The sequence below is a fragment of the Bos javanicus genome, chromosome 15 (assembly GCF_032452875.1).
Source record: "Bos javanicus breed banteng chromosome 15, ARS-OSU_banteng_1.0, whole genome shotgun sequence".
In the NCBI taxonomy this organism is placed as follows: Eukaryota; Metazoa; Chordata; class Mammalia; order Artiodactyla; family Bovidae; genus Bos; species Bos javanicus.
In genome coordinates this window covers 77,718,364-77,734,075 of record NC_083882.1, presented here as the reverse complement: position 1 = coordinate 77,734,075, position 15,712 = coordinate 77,718,364, and the positions used below count along the sequence as shown (strand labels likewise).

The 15,712-nt window shown below is 44.8% G+C and overlaps 1 protein-coding gene across 3 annotated transcripts in view; it reads left to right on the top strand.

Annotated features, from left to right (window-relative positions):
* Positions 1-13,522, top strand: part of AGBL2 (AGBL carboxypeptidase 2) — a 29,424-nt gene extending 15,902 nt beyond the window's left edge. For 2 of the 3 annotated variants that reach the window (XM_061381495.1, XM_061381494.1), the window contains 9 exons: positions 846-1,002; positions 3,124-3,250; positions 4,023-4,123; positions 5,171-5,301; positions 6,995-7,061; positions 8,102-8,224; positions 9,117-9,224; positions 10,467-10,556; positions 12,767-13,522. In XM_061381495.1, the coding sequence (XP_061237479.1) occupies positions 846-1,002; positions 3,124-3,250; positions 4,023-4,123; positions 5,171-5,301; positions 6,995-7,061; positions 8,102-8,224; positions 9,117-9,224; positions 10,467-10,556; positions 12,767-12,940 (1,078 nt within the window). In that variant the 3' untranslated portion in view covers positions 12,941-13,522. The remainder of the gene's footprint in view (positions 1-845; positions 1,003-3,123; positions 3,251-4,022; positions 4,124-5,170; positions 5,302-6,994; positions 7,062-8,101; positions 8,225-9,116; positions 9,225-10,466; positions 10,557-12,766) is intronic. The other variant, XM_061381496.1, reaches the window with a different exon arrangement.
* The last annotated feature ends 2,190 nt before the right edge of the window (positions 13,523-15,712 follow it).

The window sequence follows — 15,712 nt, the reverse complement described above, 5'->3', positions numbered from 1 at the left end:
AGAAAGAATAATAAATCAATTTGCATTTTTAAGCCAATGTAAAAGTAGTTGAAGACTAACGATATAACAGCACCCACCTTTAAGGAGCTTCCATTTCACTGGACCTGAAATTGCAGCACATAAAAACATGTGGACTCACGTACCTTCTCACCGTATCTGTGTGAATGGCTGAGAGCAGCTTTGGGTTGATAGGCAGAATGGTTCAGAGTGTGTACTGGAGTTGGGCAGGCCTGGGTCTGAGACCTGGTTTTACTACTGACTGCTTCTGTGACCACGGAAGCCTCAGTTTTCTTATCTGTAGAGTGGGGATAATAATACCTGCCTTGGGTGGTTACTGTGGGGCTTAACTGAGATAATCCATGTTATCTACTTAGCACAGTCCCCTGCATGTTGTAAAGGTGTGGCATTTTTACCATCATCACAGAGAAGGTAACTCTGTTTAGAAGATTGAATGGGTGTCCTGGTCATCCAGAGACGAGAGCTGAGTCTTAGAGGAACTAACCCTGGAATGTCAGAAACCAAGGCTGCCTTTGGTTCTTTCCCCTCTCTGCCTGTCTCCCTCTTTCCACAGGTCGGCACCAGGGTGGGCTTTCTTTCAGTGGATTTTCTCCTCTCCTTCCACAAGGCCTGCCCATCTCTGCTTTCCGTGGCTGGCAGGGCAAGGAGTGCTGGAGACATGTTTCCATCAGGGATGAGGTTGGGGGTCCTTTGAAGGTCATTAAGGGCTGAAATTTTCTTGGGAGGGAAAGTATCAACAGACATGCTTAAGGAAGAGACTCCAAGGGATCTTGACTATTCTCATGCCTTTGTATACCCACTAAGTCCTGTGTTTGCACCCCCCATAGACTTCTTGAAGAAAGGGAGGTTCTCTTGTATTGTGATTTCCATGGCCACAGCCGGAAGAATAACATCTTCCTGTATGGTTGCAATAACACCAATCGCGAGTTCTGGCTTCATGAGCGGGTCTTTCCTTTAATGTTAAGCAAAAACGCACCAGATAAGGTAAGCACGAAAGGTGATTTCCTGTCCACTGACTGGGGAGGAGGATAACTCACCCATTCCTGTATGCAGTGTCTGATTTGCCGCTTTGTTGCTCTTCATTATCTTGGGTAAATCCCAGGATGCTGGACTTCAAGACTTTAGAAAAGTGTGGCTTTGAGAATAACATTGTGTTCATCAACCAATGAAAAGATAAATAAAACTGTAGTATGTCCACACAATGGAATGTTATTGCAGTAAAAAGAACTGAACTGCGATACACCCGGACTCAGATGAACCTTGAACACATTATGCTAAGTGAAGAAGCCAGACACAAAAGGCCACATGTTATATGATTCTGTCCTAGGAAACATTCAGAAAAGGCAAATCTGTAGAGACAGAAGGTGGTTGAGTGATTGCCGAGGGTGGCATGGTGTGTGACAGCTAATGATGCGTCCTGGGTTTCTTTTTGGGGTAAGAAAATATTCTAAACTTAGGTTGTGGTAATGGTTACACAAATCTGTGAAGATATTTAAGCCACTGAATCATGTACTTCAAATGTGTGAATTGTACGGTATGTGAATAATATCTCCATAAAGATGATTTTTTTTTTAATTGCTGTTGGCTGCTTTGCCCTGGGTATAAGTTCAAACTCTTAGTAGGTAGAATTCTCTACCATCTTCCATCCTGTGGCTGGCAATGGAAGAAGGAATTGAAAGACCAAACGCTCATGTTATATGAGCCTCTACAGAAACATGTGTGTAATACAAAATCACAAATGACTGTAAGACAGTAGAGGACTCATAAAAACAGCTTGAGAGTCTTTAGTGGTTGGTTGAGTAATAGCTCTGTGACAGTTGTATCTGCACTGATTTAAAAGTTGGTTTTCAACACCATAAATAGAGTCACAAAGTGTAACTGGCATTGGAAAGAAGTTAGATTGGGTTTAGAAAAGTATTTAAATGATAGCACAGATTTTTCTCACATAAAGATATAAGACAGGGACTTCCCTGGTGATCCTGTGGTTGAAAGTCCACACTTCCACTGCAGGGGTGAGGATTTGATCCCTGATCAAGGAACTAGGATCCTGCATGCTTCCTGGTCCAGCCAAAATAAAGAGAATAGGAATAAAAATGGCCCTTTAAAAATAATTAGGCCTGAAAAAAATCAAACAAAAGTGTAGGACAAAGGAATCCCCTGGGGGTCCAGTGCGTAGGACTTGGCTCTTTCCCTGCTGTAGCCTGGGTTCAATCCCTGGTCAGGGAACTAAGACCCCACAAGCTGTGCAGTGTGGCTGGAAAAAATATAAATAGGACAAATATTTCATATCTGCAACTTATTTGTTAAAAAAGGAAAAGGAAGCTTTTCTTCCTTCTGCCCTGTTTCCCTCCCTTCCTCTTTTCTTTCTTTTCTTTTTTTAATCTTCCTATTTTCTCCAGGAATCTCTTTCTTTCTTCAAATGAAATCACATCCAGAACCCAGTATCTAAAACTTGAACAAACTCTTTGGCCAACCCAATATATGTTTACAAATTCAAAATGAGGAAAGAGTTGGGGGTGATCATGAAATACGATGGAGGCTGTTGAACTCCAAGCCAGGACCACATTAGTGTTAGGAGGTGGGAGAGTCTGGGCAGAGGTTATAGGGCTGAGGGATACACAAATCACAGATAGAGGATAAGGGTTCCAGATCCAAGGGTTCAAGGTGGGGAGGGGTAGGAAATAAATCTCAGGCTGGCTGGTGCCTTGAATACGAAAGTAAGCCAGCAATCCCAAACAGGTGTTGAAGGAACCCTAGTCCTACAGAATGTCCCTGGGGAAGGTGGGAAAGGAAAGGAAGAGTCCACAGGCAATGAAAATCAGAATCTACTCTCTCCCCTAGTGAGAGTCACAGTCCACAATAACACATTAAATGAAAGGTCCTGCAGAGAAGGCCTGTTTAATCAGATTCATCTTCATCTCCCTGACCAACAAGACTGCAGAACTCATTTTTTCCTCTGTAATATGTATGACAACCCCTTGGTATTTTATGGAGCATATGTTAGAAACTAATAGATACTTCCATTTTTTTTAACCATATTAGTGAATTTCAGACATCTTACATTTGCCAGTTTATGATTAACAGAGGGTTTGGATTTCTCTTTAGTTCTCTTTCCACAGTTGTAACTTTAAAGTCCAAAAGTGCAAAGAAGGAACAGGACGCGTGGTGATGTGGCGGATGGGCATCCTCAACAGCTACACCATGGAGTCTACGTTTGGCGGGTCCACCCTGGGTAAGCTGTCTTTCGTAGATGACGGGCCATTATGGCTAGAGGAAGACAAGCCAAGCACTGGCAAGGTGAAATCCCTTTGAATGTTGGGGAGATCATTGGCCTAGAAGATTTTCTTGTCTGTGCTTTAATGCTGAATTCGAGAACCCAAAATATGAGTGTGAAATGTCATACTGGTGGGGCAGTACAGCACAGGGGTTGCTCAGGGCCTGGAAGTGCAGCAGGTCTGAGTTTGGGTTTCGTTTCGTGCATGCTCAGTCACCCAAGCTGTGCCTGACTCTCTGCGATTGCGTGGTCTGTAGCCCGCCAGGCTCCCTTGTCCATGGGATTCTCCAGACAAGAATACTAGAGGGGGTTGCCATTTCCTCCGCCAGGGGATCTCCCCGACGCAGGGATCAAGGCCACATCTCCTGTGGCTCTGCATTGGCAGGCAGGTTCTTTACCACTGAGCCACATGGGAAGCCCTTTGAATTTCCTTTACTTGGCAATAATATTAGTACTTGTATTACAGGTACTACCTAATGAGATAGTGTACATAAAGCATTTGGCCTAGTGTTTATCACAAAGTAAAACCTCAGTAATTTAGGCATCATGATTGTAAAACTTGATCATTGTCAAAGATTCTCCTGAAATGGACTAAGAGAGAGACCCTGACCAGAAGCATAATATTCTAGAATCAGAGGTGGTGTTTTTAATGAGATATTATTCATAAATTAGATTTGCATTTGCTCATGAAGACTTAGTAAGAAGTCCTATGGATTTTTTGTGTCCCCAGGCAATAAAAGAGACACTCATTTTACCACTGAGGATCTGAAGTCCCTGGGTTATCACGTCTGTGACACCCTTCTCGATTTCTGTGATCCTGACCGAACCAAGGTAAAAATGGGCTCTCAAGACAGGTGGTGATGTCACTGGGATCATTGTCACTTGGGTCCAAAGTCAGCCCAATGGGGTGACAGGTGATCTTTATTTTCCTCCTCCTATTTTTCTGAAGTTTTTATAATCAAAGACAGTGAGGAAACCTCAGTCTGCACACTCCCGGCCGACGGTAAGCCCGCGTCCTTCCCTGGGAGTGGGGGCCACAGCGCCCCTCCCTGCAGCCGCCTCTCCCTCGCTCCTGGGCCTCCCTGTGGCCGCACCGGCACTCGCACCCCTCCCTCCCGTCTCAGAAAACCAGGCGTCCTTTCTCTCCTCCAGAACCGTCTCTGCCCTCGGTGCACCTGCCAGCCTCCCCCGTGGTCTCCCTGAGGTCTTGCCGTATCAATCGCCTCTTCTCTTTTCTGGGCCTGTTTCTGTTTTTTTTTTCTTTTTCTTCTTCCTCTTAACTGCAGATGTTCTCAAGTTGCCCCCATCCTAAATCACAAGCAGAGGCTTCCTTTGGCCTTGTTTTTCTGGGAGCTTATTTCTATTTCCCTTTATTGTTCACCTTTTTAAAAGGGAGCCTGAACTCACGGTCCCTAACTCATCTCTCATGCCCTCTCTGGGATGTGCACCCTGGGAACACGTGACATGCACCACTCTGGATGCACTGTACCATAAAAAATACTTAAAGGAGAATTTGGCCTCAGCATAGGGCCTATTAAATCAGATTTGCCAGAGGCTGAAGTCTGAACCACCCCATTCTAACTTTTCCTTCTTTGCTACTCAAAAATATGAAGCAAATCCCACCTTTGCATTGTTCAAGAAGTTTATTAACTACAACCAAGGGAATGGCTAAAGCAGTATTCATTGACATTCTTCCCTAAAAACGCTTTTGCCTGTTCCCACAGCTCATGTAACTTATTGTTCACATGCCTGTAGTAGCAGAGGTTATGGTTTACTCATCCCTAGGTTCCCAGCAATAAACAAAGTGCCTTTCAGCATATTTAGTATATGAATAAATAAATGAATAATCAAGAATAGCTTTTTTTTTCAATTCCATAGTTCATGCAGTGTCTGGCAGAGCTTAAAGAGCTCTTACAACAGGAAATCCATAAGAAATTCAAGGAACTTGGACAAGATATGGATTTAGAAAGAAGCTGGAGTGACATCTCTTTGTCTGACGTTGAATCCAGGTATCAAACTTCATTTCAAAGTAAAACCAGAGAGGTTCTATTTTTTTAAATTATTGTCTTGCTTGCTCTGTTGTGTTGGTTTTGAACCTCGGATGCAAAGTATTGAATAAAATCATGGCAGACTTAGATACACGTTGTTCTTTCAACAACTAAGTATTAAGTGCCTGGTCCTTGTTAGCCTCTCCTCTCAGCTCTGGAAAGGGTTAGAGAGCCCTGATTTGTGGCCCCAGAGTAGTTCTGCTGACTCAGTCTCCCAACAGTCTCTTTAGGAACCTTAACAACCAGACCATCAGGCCAGGGAGGGCGTCGCACTCACCATGTCGCCTCTTGCACTCTGAAGCCTCTGCCTGACTCACAAGGACCTGCCTCTTCACTTGCAGTCTCAAAAACAAAATGCTCCCTGCATATCAACTCCTGCACATTGGGCCCAGTGGGGACTGACTCACAAGCATCCTGACTGCATCCTGACGTGCTCAGCAGGGATACCCTGATGGATTTAGTGAAGAATTATTGACTCCAGTCTGTCAGCCCCAGCACCAGCCTCCATGGGGCTCGGTCCGTTCACGGCATCACACAGAACAGCAGGCTGCATGTGCAGGCCCAGTGTGGCTGCGTCTCAGTGTGCACACACATGGTTTTAGACATCTTCTGGGGCGTACCGCATCTCACGCTTCTATTCCCTTTGTTAATGTTTTGTGTTATTTCCAAAAGGGACTTTAGAGGCTATTATCTGGCGGCCTCAAAGGCTGCTGCTCAGACTGGAAAAGCCTATGAGAACAGGGAGCTGGGAATTATGAGAAGCGAGAGCTTCCTTCCCGCTGCTTTGCTGCAGGGCTCCTCATTGTGCACTGATGGGAGGGAGAGGAGCACGAACAGAATGAAAGGGCTGAGCAAAAGAGTGGCTGGAAATGCTGTCCTTTCCCAAGAGATCTGGGTTTTGTGCCTAAGACGCTTTTCATATACGGAGGACGTGTCACAGGGCACAGCTTTCAGTTCTCGCCAACCACACCCCAGGAGAGGAAAAAATAGAACACGGCTCAGAAACTGAGGACATGATGAAGAGGATGCATTCTCTGAGTCCTTATTCATCCCAGCCTGTGAAGAAAGGGGGAGACGATGGTTTGCAGGGGGACTTCAGATCAGCCTAGACGTTCATCTGAAGCTTTCCAAGGGGGATTTGGGGTGTTAAAAGTAATGCTCCTAATCTGTGACCTACAGATCTTTTGTTATTAAAGTGTCTCTTTGTATTTTCAACGCATTCTTAAAGAGTAACTGGTCACATCCTTGCTCTCTGAGCTGGTACTGACTAGACAGGCATTGCACACTGGAAAGAGCCCTTGCTTTCAGACAAACCACAGCCCCCTGCTGTTCTCTCGGGCTGTTCTCTGTGGGATTCCTTAAGAATCCCACAGCCTCTCACAATCACTGCCAAGGGCAGCTTTGTCCATCTGGCCAGTATTTATTTTGCCACGCCGGTCATCTCTGTTTCCTGTGCCTGGTGCACTGCCTGGCATGCCGAGGTGTTCGCAGTGAATGAATGGATGTGCTTGTCTTGATTTCTTAGTAATTGAAATACACATTGTGGACAAATAGCAGACCAGGTGTCCTCACCCCATGCCACTATTCTGGTCAGTGTTACACATCCTGGAAATTAATGACAGGTCTTTCCCTTTTCCTTTCCTTCTGGAAACAGCACCAGCGGTTCTGACAGCTCCCTCTCAGATGGCCTCCCTGTTCACCTACTGAACATAGCAGATGAGGTGAGATTATAGAGACTCTGACACCCAGGAAGTAGCAGCCTAAGAAAAAGCCTGACACTACTGAATAGTTTGGAGGAATTTTCAACTGTCCTAAGATCTGCAGAAAATATCGTAATAGCATCCTAACTGGTTACCCTGCCTTGGAGTCCTTCTTTTTGTCCTTTGCAACTTTCTTCTTTAAAACCTAGGGAGGAAAAATGTGATGACTCCACATGTATTCCAAAATTAACAAAAAGTGAGGGGGAAATGTTTAACTTAAAGTGAAAACCATGTTAAGAGGTAGAGGTTGTTAAAAGTGACCCACACATTTTAAAAAGTGTTGGAAAGTGTTTTTGTTTACATGGTCTTAGGTAGTTTTCTATATTTCTGTATATTAAGTGATATTTTTGCCCTGTCTATTCACAGACTTTTTTTTTACATAGATATTATAAGAGCTTTAGAGACGGCAAAATATTTGTTGTGGCTCACTATGCACTTGATTTCCTAGTTACATTAAGAAATATCTTCATCCTAGGGTGAATGTAAGGCTGTGTCAGATGAGCCAGCCATATCAGACCAGACCCTACAATTTCTTCAGCCAGATTTAACAGCACCATCAAAATAAGCTTCACCACACCATGGGTAACTGGAAAATTAGTACCAAGCTTCATTTGCTTAACTATTAAAGCTACCTTGTGGTAACAAACTGTATCAGTTGATCACACAGCTAGTAATCAGTATCTTCTGTACTTGCCAATATTGCCTTAAGTAATGTGCTTTCTCATTTTATATCACAGATATTTGGTTATTGGTAAAGGTGCCTCTTTGGCAGTGTATCTTTAATAGGGGGATTTGGCATGTTAAGTGGGCAGGGGTCTCTAGTAATGAGGTAACTGAACTGTTTTTTGGTTCTCCAAACCAACAACAACTCATCACACTGTGAGGGCCTGCATACTGGGTTAGCAATGTTGTCTTAGGCATTGTGTGAAAAGAGTGCTCCCTGTGGGTGGGTGTCTATCTGGAACCCTCAATGGCTAATTTCTCTGTACTTTCTGAAATAGTTGAATCAGAAGAAGACGATGTATAAGAAGAAAAAAAAGGCACTTAAGTCGAGAAAACAGCGAAACAAACAGTATCAGAGACATACTTTGATGCCGGAGTCAAAGTTGACTGAAGATGCCCCAGTAAGAACGCCTACGGCTGCTGTCTGGTTAGAGTGTTCCACAGTGGGTGCAAGAAGGAGCTGAGGTTTACTCTAAACCAGAAAGGGAATGGGAAATGGGACGGGGTGGTGGGGGCGGCGGGGTTGTGGGGGGGGGCGTTTTCTATGTGGATTTCAGAGCTCTTACCCGGGTCCTCAAAAGCAAAAGCTTTTGAACTGTGGTGTTGGAGAAGACTCTTGAGAGTCCCTTGGACTGCAAGGAGATCCAACCAGTCCATCTAAAGGAAATCAGTCCTGAATATTCATTGGAAGGACTGATGCTGAAGCTGAAACCCCAAAACTTTGGCCACCTGATGCAAAGAACTGACTCATTGAAAAAGACCCTGATGCTGGGAAAGATTGAGGGTAGGAGGAGAAGGGGATGACAGAGGATGAGATGGTTGGATAGCATCACCAACTCAATGGACATGAGTTTGAGTAAACTCCGGGGAGTTGGGGATGGACAGGGAGGCCTGGCGTGCTGCAGTCCATGGGGTCGCAGAGAGTTGAACACAACTGACGTGTGTCCTCTGGACATCCCTGAGCATACTTCAGCTTGGCCCTTACACTAGACTCTAGCACAGCAAGTCCAGGAGTCCACCAAGTCTGGATTTGCCGAGGAAGGAGGTAGTGGTGGAAAAGTGGTGGCAAGAGCCAGTCCAGAGTGGCTGGGTGGCGAGAGATCAGGCCTGGTGCCCGCCAAGGTCACGCGGGCACCTCCTTCCTCACGGCCACACCCACGCCACACCCCCTGCTCTCCAAAGATGAAAAGGCCTTCAGAGGTGGGAGATTCGCTCTTGGGTGAATTGGGTCTGTTGTGAGTAGATTAATTATAACAGAGCAACTGAAAACTGTTCTCTTTGCAATCCTTCTAGGAAAGGGCAGGATTTCCTTCTACTCTGCAAAAGCCTCCTGCCTTTTTCAGAACTTCAGAGAATGCCAGTTCTTCAATGATGAAATATGAAAAATCAAGATTGAATAAGGTATTATTTTTGCCTTTTTTTTTTAACTCACACATAGAAAAGTTATTAAAATTTTTTTTGGAAATATATTTAAAGTGTACAATGTGATTTTATACACACACGCATACACACACATATATACATTGAGAAAGGATTGTCAGCATTTAGTTCATTAACACATCCATCACCTCCAATATTTACTTTTTTTCCTGAAAGCTCTTAAGTTTGGGGCTGTCTATTCTGTTCCGTTTTTAGTCTTTGTCACGCAGTTGCTCTGATTTTTCCAATTAGTGCATCTCCCCCTCAGGGTGAAGAATGCCATCGCCCCTTGTCACCCTGACAGTGCAGCTGGGAGCAGGGGGACATTAGCATTGGTGGGACACTGACACTGCTTTGGATTGGACACCATTGAAGTCTGATATCACGCATTGGTGAATTGTGATTTTTATACCCAAATCATAAGAGCAGGCTGCTGGACGCTCCGTCCATCCATTCAACAAACTATACTGTACACTTCGTGCAGGCCACCTACTGAACGCATCGAAGCAAACACCATCCTGCCTCAGGGACCCTGGCATCTGCTGGGGGTTTTAACAAGTAAGCAGGAAGTTACCGTCCAGAGTAGGATGCGATAGGAAACAGAAGGGACAGATCCAACCGACTATTTAGCGCTTTGGAGCGTGGCTATAAAATCCGCGATTCTTCTATGTATAAAGTAGGTTTGGGTACAGTAGCAGCCAAGCAGCGTGCATGAGGCCTTCCTTGTGCGGAGCGCTGCGCCATGGGCGAGGAGGATAGAACGAGGCCCCTCGGCGTTACAGCGCGGAGCCCGAGCAGAGCGCAGCCGTCTTCGTTCAGTATCGAGGGCCACTCGCGTCCGGTGCCATAGCGGCAGGAGCGCGCGCTGTGGGGGCTGCCTCCAGCTCAGACCCCAGCCCCACTGTGTCATCCTCTGTGAGTTCCTTAACCCCCGGGGCTCCGTTCCTGCATCAAAAATGCTGGGGTTGTAGTGTCTACACCATGGGGTTGTTGAGAATATTCTACATGAAACCGTGTGTGAAGTGCCCAGCACATAGTAGGCATTAAGTAAGTAGTAGTTTCCTTCTTTTCTTTGAATTACTGTACTTGCATTCTGCCTCTCTTTTCAAAGTGAGAGAACCATAATGAATCAACATGCATGAATAAAAAGTCCTCTGTGTGTTTTATACAATCACACACTTGTCCAAGTGGAAAATTTAGTGAGAATATGTTCCTTTATTTTAGTCCCAGTTAAACGGAAGAGGTAAAAGCACCTCCCTGGACCTAACAGATATGACCACCTTGATTTTGACTAAGAATAAAGACAGAATACAGGTATTTCACCTAATATATGCGTATGTGTGTGTATGTATGTGTGTGTATGTGTGTGTGTATATATATATATGCGCCCACATTGGTTTTGTTTTTCAAATGTATTATATGATTGGAGGGGTGGTGATCCACAGTCCACACAGTGTTGTCTCCGTGGATTTGTTCTGTTGAGGCAAACATCTCAGGTGGTTTGCCTCCTCAGGCTGCACACACCTGGCCAGGCTGCACACACCTGACCAGCCCGGAGCACAGCCCACAAGGCACCTCAGGACTGGGGAAGCTCACCCAGGGCCGAACACTTTGCATGGCGAATTTTATTTTGTTTCAGTGAACACTTGTTAGGCAACTAACTGTTTTGTAACTCCACAGCAACACTTCAGGTAAAAAGTGGTAGTGAATGCAGCGATTCTCAACCCAGGAGATGTTAACAACAAATTGGGGTGCCACCATCAGGTGTGAGGGGTGTCTCACATCCAGTTAGAGTGACCGTTCAGTACAGAGGTTTGTGAATGACCCGCTTTTTTAGAAGAATAAGTTTGAATGAATTAATATTTGTCCCTATAATAACATCTCTCTTGCTCATTTGTACCTGTGCATTCTTTACTTGTTTAGTTGCTAAGTTGTACCCAACTCTTTTGTGACCCCATACACTGTAACCCTTGAGGCTTCTCCAGGGTTACAGTGGGAACATGGGATGTCCCAGGCAAGAATACTGGAGTGGGTTGCTATTTCCTTCTCCGGGGAATCTTCCTGACCCAGGGATCGAACCTGTGTCTCCTATATTGCCAGGTGGGTTCTTTACCACTGAACCATCAGGGAAGCCCCATTCTTCCTTAGAAGGAGGAGAAAAAAATAGAGCTGGTGAACCAGCTGGCAATGCCAAAGAATATTCAAACTACTGCACAATTGCACTCATCTCACACACTAGCAAAGTAATGCTCAAAATTCTCCAAACCAGGCTTCAATAGTACATGAACCATGAACTTCCAGATGTTCAAGTTGGATTTAGAAAAGGCAGAGGAACCAGGAAAACACATGTTCTCAAATAACCCTGGCTATGTCTCTGGGAAAGTGCTGCTCACATGTGTCCAGGTGGAGCAAAAATTGAGGACCACTGTATTACTGTGGTTAGATGGCGCTGGTGGTAAAGAATCTGTCTGCCAACGCAAGAGACATAAGAGATGAGAGTTCGATCCCTGGGTCAGGAAGATCCCCTGGAGGAGTCCATGGCAACCCACTCCAGTATTCTCGCCTGGAGAATCCCATGGACAGAGGAGCCTGGCGGGCTAGATAAAGTCCATAGAGTCACAAAGAGTCAGACACAACTGAAGGAATTTAGTATGCACACGCACACTAGGTAGAGATTGGATGGTTTTCTCAAGATCAGATCCCTGCCATCTTCTCAAGTCTGCTGCTTGGGGATTCTGAGAATGATGCTCTTATTTACCCATCAGTATCTTATGAAGATCCGACCATGTGGGGCCCTCTGAGGGCTGTATAACATGAGCCCTCCCTTAAGGCCATGATCCTCTAGGAGGAGTAACAAGGTAAATAGTCCAACCACCATGATATCACAGAAACAGAACAGTGAAAAGAGAGGTGGAGATCAAGTCAAGTCCAAGAGGATTCTGTGCTGACACGCTGATAAGTGATGACTGTCCCCTTTCCTCATACGGCGTCCACTGCAAGATGTCTGTAGGTGGCTAAAGCCGAATCCCCCCACTGAAACATGCTGGGGAGGCTTAACATGTAAATTGGGGTTCATTTAAACCCAGCAGAGTAGCTGAATGCCATCCGAGCCTTTACTTCTACTCCATTTTTCTTTAAATTTCTAGTTTAATGTTTCTGTAACAGAGATGTAGGTGTTTGACTTCCATGGTATGTCAGAGAAGAGTTTAAAAACTCTGGGCAGTCTCCAACCTTGTAAATCAAGTTCTCTTTCTTTGTGTAATGTTCCTAAACAGCTTATAAAATGCAATCCCTGAGCTTCTCAGAGCAATTAAGCCATCACCCGTGGACTTTTCTTTGGCCATCTCAGGGACTAGGGCGAATGCTTGATTCACCCCTGCCCTGTAACAATGTCAGCTACTTTGGTATTTGAGGAGAAATGTGACTGCCTGTCTCTAACTCCTTGTAACAGCAGCCCCAGTCCTAACTATAGCTTTAGGAATTGCAGCACAAAGTGATTCAACTCTTCTATCTTGTTTGCACAGAAAGAGAAGCCAGGATTTACAGTGTCTTGCGATCCAAAGAGAAGCACCAACCCCAGCCAAGAGCCAGCTCCATCCGTGAAGCCAAGCTGGTCCAGGAACAGACATCCTGGCACAAGGGGAAGCCACAGGACTGCCGTGGCATACCCATCCTTGCACGTATACACCTACCCGTAGAGTGCCTGGGCCACACCACACCGGGACTTCCTTGCTGTGTTCTGGGCTCGGCACGTTTTGTAACGAGGGGACTTGTGTGCTCGGGAGCTCCATCCACACGTTGCATTCTGTGCTGTGTGTTCATCATGCACCACCCTCACCCCAGGAGCTTACACTGCATGTAGGATCTCAGGACACATACCTCACGACTTAAATTATTTTTTCATGAAATGAAATTTTATTGTGATGTATCCAAAAGCTTCCCTTATCAGAGATTGAAGTGTGTGCTCATGAAACTACAACACAGATATACCTCAGTTTATATAGTCTCTTTAAAATTATGTGCAAAGAAGCTTTAAAAGAGCAGACTATTTTAAACGTACTCTGGGAGTTTGCTATATTAAATAAAGAGTCTTGTGCCAGAGCTTCCTAGTGACGAATGATCAGTCAGGCTGCGGTATATCAGGTTTGTTCAGAGTGAAGTGTTCCCACATAGAGGAAAAAACTCATGCTATTACCTGGAAGTCAGTGTTGCATATATTATGCTCAGCATGGTTATGTAAGTTTTTTAACCCATTGATTAAAATTCTTTCGCTCCCACAAGTTATTCCCTTTGATTGGTTAACTGCGTAATCTCGTGTGAATAGCTACTTTAGATTTTCTGTCCTTGGCAGGCCCCAGGCACCATCTGCCAACTACGGCCTGTCCTGTCAACATGCTGGGGTCACTCCAGTTCATGCCAGGCTTCCTGCTTTGACCTGTTTCCTTTTATGTTGGGTTGAAAGTTTCCCAGTATGTTTTGTGTTACGACTTTGAAACCCTTTCAGCCACCACCACTACCTGGATGACTAGAGATTAGAACCACAGGCAACATATTCTGTTAGAATCCAAGTGTCAGTATCTCTCTCTCTTTAATCAGCCGACTCTTGGCTTGTGTATCTGTTTGTGTACTGTTAGCGGCACCGGGCCTCTGTTGCCGCGTGGCTGTCCCCAGTTGCAGAGAGCCGGGACTGCTCTCCCGTGGGGGCACACGGGCTTCTGGCCGCGGGGGCTCCTCTTGCTGCGGAGCGTGGGCTCTGGGGTGCACGGGCTCAGTAGTTGTGACACTGGGCATAGTTGTCCTGAGGCGTGTGGAGACTTCCTGGACCAGGGATCGAGCCTACGTCCCCTGCATTGGCGGGTGGATTCTTAACCACTGGATCACCAGGGAAGGCCAGGCAACTTTATTTTGAGAACCATTCTAGGTTTACAGAGAAATTGAAATTTTTTAGTACAGAGAGTTCCTATATACTGCCCACCTCCCCGAAACCCCTCACACACACTGTGTGTGTGTTTTTAGGGGGGAGTATCTGCCCTTGCTTTTTACATAGGAGCCTGCAAGTGGCCTTCTTCTAGTCCACACCTTACACCCTGAAACTTTAGTCATCTAGTCAACGTTCTATCTAGAAATCATCCCAGCAAAAACCCCACTTTTTGTTACTAAAAGGATATCGTTAAAGGACAAGTCCCAAAACAAACTGCTCAGGGCAAACCTTATTTGAAAGTTGTTCAGAAATACTTTTTTTTGTTCCAAATAATTTTGGAGAAAACTAACTTTAAAAATTACTTTCTAGACAACTCTACACATGGACATCACCAGATGGGCAATGCAAAAATCAGATTGATTATATTCTTTGCAGCCAAAGATAGAGAATCTCTATACAGTCAGTAAAAACAAGACCAGGAGCTGACTGTGGCTCAGATCATGAACTCCTTATTGCCAAATTCAGACTTAAATTGAAGAAAGTAGGGAAAGCCACTAGACCATTCCAAGTATGACCTAAGTCAAATCTCTTACAATTATACTGTGGAAGGGACAAATTCAAGGAATTAGGTCTGATAGAGTGCCTGAAGAACTATGGACAGAGGCTCATGACATTGTACAGGAGACAGGGATCAAGACCATCCCCAAGAAAAAGAAATGAAAAAAGGCAAAATGGTTGTCTGAGGAAGCCTTACAAATAGCTGAGAAAAGAAGAGAAGCAAAAGGCAAAGGAGAAAAGGGAAGATATACCCATTTGAATGCAGAGTTCCAAAGAATAGCAAGGAGAGAGAAAGCCTTCCTCAGTGATCAATGCAAAGAAATAGAGGAAAACAAGAGAATGGGAAAGACTAGAAATCTCTTCAAGAAAATTAGAGATACCAAGGAAACATTTCATGCAAAAATGGGCTCAATAAAGGGCACAAATGGTATGGACCTAACAGAAGCAGAAGATATTAAGAAGAGGTGGCAAGAATACACGGAAGAACTATACAAAAAGATCTTCATGACCCAGATAACCAGGATGGTGTGATCACTCACCTACAGCCAGACATCCTGGAATGCAAAGTCAAGAGGGACTTAGGAAGCATCACTACAAACAAAGCTAGTGGAGGTGATGGAATTACAGCTGACCTATTTCAGTTCCTAAAAGATAATGCTGTGAAAGCGCTGCACTCAATATGCCAGCAAATTTGGAAAACTCAGCAGTGGCCACAGGACTGGAAAAGGTCAGTTTTCATTCCAATCATAAAGGCAACACCAAAGAATGTTCAAACTACCGCACAATTGCACTCATCTCACACGCTAGCAAAGTAATGCTCAAACTTCTCCAAGCCAGGCTTCAACAGTACATGAACCATGAACTTCCAGATGTTCAAGCTGGATTTAGAAAAGGCAGAGGAACCAGAGATCAAATTTATCAACATCCGTTGGATCATCAAAAAAGAGAGTTCCAGAAAAACATCTACTTCTGATTTATTGACTACACCAAA